The sequence below is a fragment of the Monoraphidium neglectum genome (assembly GCF_000611645.1).
Source record: "Monoraphidium neglectum strain SAG 48.87 unplaced genomic scaffold scaffold03359, whole genome shotgun sequence".
In the NCBI taxonomy this organism is placed as follows: Eukaryota; Viridiplantae; Chlorophyta; class Chlorophyceae; order Sphaeropleales; family Selenastraceae; genus Monoraphidium; species Monoraphidium neglectum.
In genome coordinates, this window is record NW_014010269.1 from 1 (window position 1) to 5,338 (window position 5,338).

The 5,338-nt window shown below is 67.8% G+C and overlaps 2 protein-coding genes across 2 annotated transcripts; one reads left to right on the top strand and one right to left on the bottom strand.

Annotated features, from left to right (window-relative positions):
- Positions 1-1,396: 1,396 nt before the first annotated feature.
- MNEG_12657 (autophagy-related protein 7) lies at positions 1,397-4,484 on the top strand (the record flags this gene model as incomplete). Its single annotated transcript, XM_014038870.1, has 5 exons — positions 1,397-1,525; positions 1,720-1,838; positions 2,138-2,222; positions 2,437-2,972; positions 3,272-4,484. 5 exons carry the CDS (start codon positions 1,397-1,399, stop codon positions 4,482-4,484), a joined length of 2,082 nt encoding a protein of 693 aa, XP_013894324.1.
- Positions 4,485-4,830: 346 nt separating this feature from the next.
- Positions 4,831-5,264, bottom strand: MNEG_12658 (hypothetical protein; the record flags this gene model as incomplete). The annotated part of the gene is made up of 2 exons (XM_014038871.1): positions 4,831-4,921; positions 5,125-5,264. The coding sequence occupies 2 exons, from the start codon at positions 5,262-5,264 to the stop codon at positions 4,831-4,833; spliced, it is 231 nt and encodes a 76-aa protein (XP_013894325.1).
- Positions 5,265-5,338: the final 74 nt, after the last annotated feature.

The window sequence follows — 5,338 nt, forward strand, 5'->3', positions numbered from 1 at the left end:
CCCCACCAACCACCGCCCCCTCCAAAGGTGCTGCCCGAGGCGCCGCGCGAGCTGGTGGAGGAGCTGTCGCGGCGCTACGTGCACCTGTACGAACGCATCACGGGCCTCCCCTTCGCGCCACCCCCAGCCGGCGAGCCTGTCGCGCAGCGGATCGAGCGCGCGCTCTCGGGCTTCAAGTAAGGCGTGCACCTTTGCGCTGGAGCCATCGCGCAGCGCGTTGCGACGCGGTGGGTAGCGTACGTGATTGACTTCTGGTGGCGTTTGTTGAAAAGCACACGCACATGTGTGTGTGTGTGTGTGTGTCTGTGTATGGGTGTTTGTGTTTATGCGTGAGCGTGCCGACCTGAATCACATGTGTGCTTGTTGATTTCCTGGACGTCTTCCGGCGCTGTGGCACAAAGCTGCCTGGTGCTGCACACACCCTGAAGAGACCGGCTGCATTTGTAGTGTTTTCCTTGGTAATCGTATGAGAAGGTAAAGAAGCGCATCTGGAATCTCAGCATCGGTCGTGCAGCGCACGCACGCTTTGCTCATTTGCAGCAGCAGTTGACATGGCGCGCTGACTCGAGTGATAGCGCTCGGGTGGGCGCATGAACCAGTGTCTTGCAGTGGTGCAGACGAATATTTGAGATTGATTTTACGCTTACGTAATCAACAACCTGGTATACAACACGTGGCTGGCTCCAGCGATCTTGGCCGATCGAGTAGCGCCGAGATGGCGCAGGCCGGGGAGATGCTCAAGTTTTGCACCTTAGAGGTTGGCATCTACACCTATGCATCGGCAGCCTGCAGGCACTGCGTGCAGTCATCGCTGCAGTTGCTTGCAGCCCCGCCGCTGTGTCGAGCGCTGGTGTTGCGACGCCCCCCCTCAACACACAGAGCTGCGTCGACCCCTCCTTCTGGTCTGAGCTAGCCAGCCGCAAGCTGGACCAGTACAAGCTGTCGGAGGCCCCAGTGGAGATAACAGGTGGCTGCCGGGTCTACCACGCTGGCGTGTCGGTGACCTACCTATTTGTTGGTGCTGAGGTTGTTGCTGAGCAGCAGCCCGGCATTGCTCACATTCTGCATGCTTTGACGCACACGCGACACCTGCCCCGGCGGGCCACACGTGGTGCTAACGCACCCCAGAGTGTGCCGTGCCGCAGGGCACCTGACCGCGTCGCGACACACCGAGGTGCCCAGCCAGCTGCTGGTCCTTGGAAGCTCGTTTGAAGGCCCGGGCGCGCGGCGTGCACAGGTGACTGGGTGCGGCGGGACGAACGGCTTCAAACGGCATGAGCCCCGACGCGTCGGCAGCAGCGCCCCTGGCTGCCGGTGCCCGCCCAGCGTCAGAGGCGCGTCGGCCGCGACCAGTATACGCACCAACCAGGGGTTGTACGCGGACATTGCATGAGGCATGGTGAGCATGCGCTGCATGCCGCGCGGCGCCGCCATGCAGGGCGCCCACGAGCTCCCTGGGGACCTGCTGAACGTGAACACGATCGAGGGCTTCAGGAACGCCGACAAGAGGGCGCTGCTGCAGCAGGTGCGCGCCGCCTTGGTCGATGCTGCACACACAGTGAAACAACAGCGCCATTCCAGAATCTTATAGCTGATGTAGGCAGGTTTCGATCCTGTGCGTTGTCAGTCAGGCGACCGCAAAGCCCGCAGGCGCGGTCAGCAGCAGACCCTGCCGCTCCCGCCCCTGCGTCTCCCGCGCGTCGCCTCGACACGCGCTAGGCCGGCGCGCGGATCTGGCGCGACATCGTCAGCGGCGCCGCCGAGGCGTCGCCGGAGCTGCTGTCGCGGTTCTTGGTGCTCACTTTCGGGGACCTCAAGCGCTATGAGTTCACGTATTGGTGGGCGCCACGGGGGGCGCGCACGGCCACCGGAAGTGCCTTGCAATCCCATTGCCACAACCTCATTGGGTGTCGAGGAAGCCAGCCCCAGTGGCGAGGAGGCGGCCTGTGGCCCGAACCAGCTCAGGGACCCCCTCGTGCTGCCCCGCTCCAGGCCGGCGGCGACGCGGGCGCTGGCTGCACGTGTGCTTCCAAGACGCCGTGGTGATTGTTCGCCCTCGCCTCCACACTCAACCCCACGAAGGCTGGGCCCCTGCTGAGCGTCACCTCACCCCCCTCCCCCGCCCGGGGGCCCCCAGGTTTGCCTTCCCGGCGCTCAAGCCGCCCGCACCGTTCCAACAGCTGGCGGCGCGGCCGCTGGCGGAGTGCCTGGATGCTGAAGCAGTCGAGCAGGCGCGTTTTGAATTTGGAATGTTTGTCCCGACGCCGGCTTGTCCGACCTGTTTTTTTGGCCGGGCAGCGCACCAGAGCCGGCGTCCAGGGACCCTGCCGCCCGCAGCACTGCATAGATCTCTTCCGATGCCTGCATGTCAGATAGAATCATTACTTGCTCATCGGCCCAAAATTGTCGACATGCTCATGTACCCAAAACCGCCAGGTCGCCGCGGCCTGCGACGCGTGGAGGGGCCTGGCGCCCGCTGATCCTGCCTGTCCGCCTGCCGCCCCCGCCGGCCGCTCGCCGCCGCCCTTCTTCCTCCTGCGCCTCGGCGGCGCCGGCGGCCCCGCCGCCGAGGCAGTGCCTCTCTCGTCCTGGCGTGAGGCGTCCGCCTCAGCTGACACCAGCACGCCGCTGGCCGGCAGCAGCGCCGGAGCCGCCGCCCCATCGGATGGCGCCGGTGGCGGCGGCGCGGCGCGGCTGCTGGTGGCGGTGGCGGACCCCAGCCAGATCCCGCTCGCCCCCGGCTGGCCGCTGCGCAACCTGCTGCTGCTCGCGGCCGCGCGCTGGCGCGCCCGCGCGCTGAGCGTGCTGTGCATACGCGACGGCAAGGGGCGGCTGGACGCGCAGCGGTCGTTCATCATCGACGTGGCGCTGCCAGAGGTGCCAGAGGGCTGGTGCTGCGGCGGGGACGGCGGGGCGGCGGCGCCGGACGCGGTAGGGTGGGAAGCCAACACCCAGGGCAAGCTCGCGGCCAGGTGCGTGCTCGGGTCACGGTTTTGGGGGTTCCTTCTGCGGCTTGTGGCCGCCCGCTTGTTGCGTGCTGCCTGCACCCTGGGGATCCCCTGCTCTCCGCACTGCGTGTAACGACATCAGGCGCCCTGCGGCCCGCGCCTGAGGCCACGTCATCATCATGCGCTGCCTGCAAATCGTGCCCCCAGCGGCGGCGCCCCCAATGCCGTCCTGCACACCATCCCTCGCCCCCCACCCGCCCGACCCCGCCACCGGACGACCCCTGGGTGCGCCCAAAACGAAACAACCACCCCTCGTTGGCCAGGCGCGTGGACGTGAGCGCCATGATGAGCCCCGTGGCCCTGGCTGACCAGGCGGTGGACCTAAACCTCCGCCTCATGAGGTGGCGCGCCGCCCCCGCGCTAGACATTGCAGCCCTCGCCGCCACAAAGTGCCTGCTGCTCGGCGCCGGCACCCTCGGCTGCGCGGTCGCGCGGACGCTGCTCGCCTGGGGCGTGCGGGACATCACGTTCGTCGACTCGGGCCGCGTCGCGTTCTCGAACCCCGTGCGGCAGAGCCTCTTCACCTTCCAGGACTGTCTTGGCGGCGGGCGCCCCAAGGCCGAGGCCGCGGCCGAGGCGGTGCAGCTGATTTTCCCGAGCGCGCGCGCCAGGGGCGTGGCGCTTTCGATCCCCATGCCGGGCCACCCGCCGGCGGACCGCGGCGCGGCTGAGGTTCGCGCGTCCGAGGATGTGGCGGCGCTGGACGATCTGGTGGCGGCCCACGATGTTGTGTTCCTGCTGACCGACAGCCGCGAGAGCCGCTGGCTGCCGGCGCTGCTGGCGGCGGCGCGGCGGAAGCTGGCTATCACGGCGGCGCTCGGGTTTGACGGGTTCGTGGTCATGCGCCACGGCGCGCCCGCAGCGGCGGCTGAGGGCACTGAGCAGCAGCAGCAGCAGCAGGAGCAGCAGCAGGCGCAGCAGCAGCAGCCGCGGCCGGCCGGCGGCGGCCGGCTGGGCTGCTACTTCTGCAACGACGTGGTGGCGCCGGTCAACTCCGCGGTTGACCGGTCGCTGGACCAGCAGTGCACCGTCGCGCGGCCGGGGCTCGCGCCCATTGCGGGCGCGCTGGCCGTAGAGCTCATGGCAGCACTGCTGCAGCACCCCCTCGGCGTCGACGCGCCCTCGGCCGCCGGCGGGGAGAGCGCGGCGGCGCTGGGCCCGGTGCCGCACATGCTGCGGGGCCAGCTGTCCGGCTTCAGCCAGGTGTCTATGGAGGGGCGCGCGTTCAGCCAGTGCACAGCGTGCTCGGACGCGGTCGTGGCGCTGTGGCGCGCGCGGGGGGCGGCGTTTGTGATGGAGGCGCTGCGGCGGCCGGGCATGCTGGAGGAGGTCACGGGGCTGGCGGAGCTGCACAGGCAGGCGGCGGCCGCGGCGGAGGCGCGCGCCGCCGCGCTCGAGGCGGCGGCCGCGGAGGAGGGGGGCGGTGTTGGGGGCGGGGGTGACGATGGCGAAGGCGACGAGTGGACGGAGCTCTGACACGCCTAGCACGCGAGCCCTGTGGCAGCGAGCGCTTTCTGGGGAGCGCCGCTGCAGTCAACCTCTGTGCTTGATGGCGGGCAACACTGCAGGGACCTGCTTGTCGCGTTGTCTGTTTGGACCTCGTGGGGCCGAGGCCATCGTATCCTGACCCTGGCTCACCGTTTTTCCAATCTTGACTCTTGTGGCTGTTTACAAGACCAAAACTAACACCAAAACTGACAAATGCGAGACACACTGCTGACGCCGTGCCCTTCACATACCCAGCAATCGCAGAGCCGCTGGCATTGCAAGCCTGCCACTGCCGCCACTGCCGCCGCCGCCGCCGCTGCTCCTGATGCTAATATTACAAGCTGGCCGGCAGGTTGAGCGGCAGCGCCTTCCCTCTGTGATTGAAGAAGACGAAATCCGGCCGGAACGCCCCCACATCCATGCTCCTGCGGCACGTGTAAGCATGGACGGGATCGGCGTAAGTGAAGTTGGCAGGGCGAGTGCGTGTCGGCTTGCCCAGCACCACGGCACACGTCTTCTTTCAGTACCCAGGCCGAGAGCCGCCAAACGCCCGAAGTGGCCTCAAAGGCTGTGTATCAGCGCCTATCTATGTGTGAGCACACGCGTGCGGTGCGAGAGGGTCGCTCACACGCCGCCTGTTATGATGATGGGTTTCAGGGCGCCGGCCAGCAGGTAGCCTCCCAGCAGCGACAGAAGGGCGCCCGCCAGCACCTCCACCTGCAGCTGGAAGGGCAGCTGCTCGAGCTCCTGCTGAGTCAGCTTGAGCATGTTGCGGTCTATGGGAAGACGGGGTAGGGAACAGCGGGGCAGGCACGCTCTAATTTGGGGGGGGGGGGGGACGG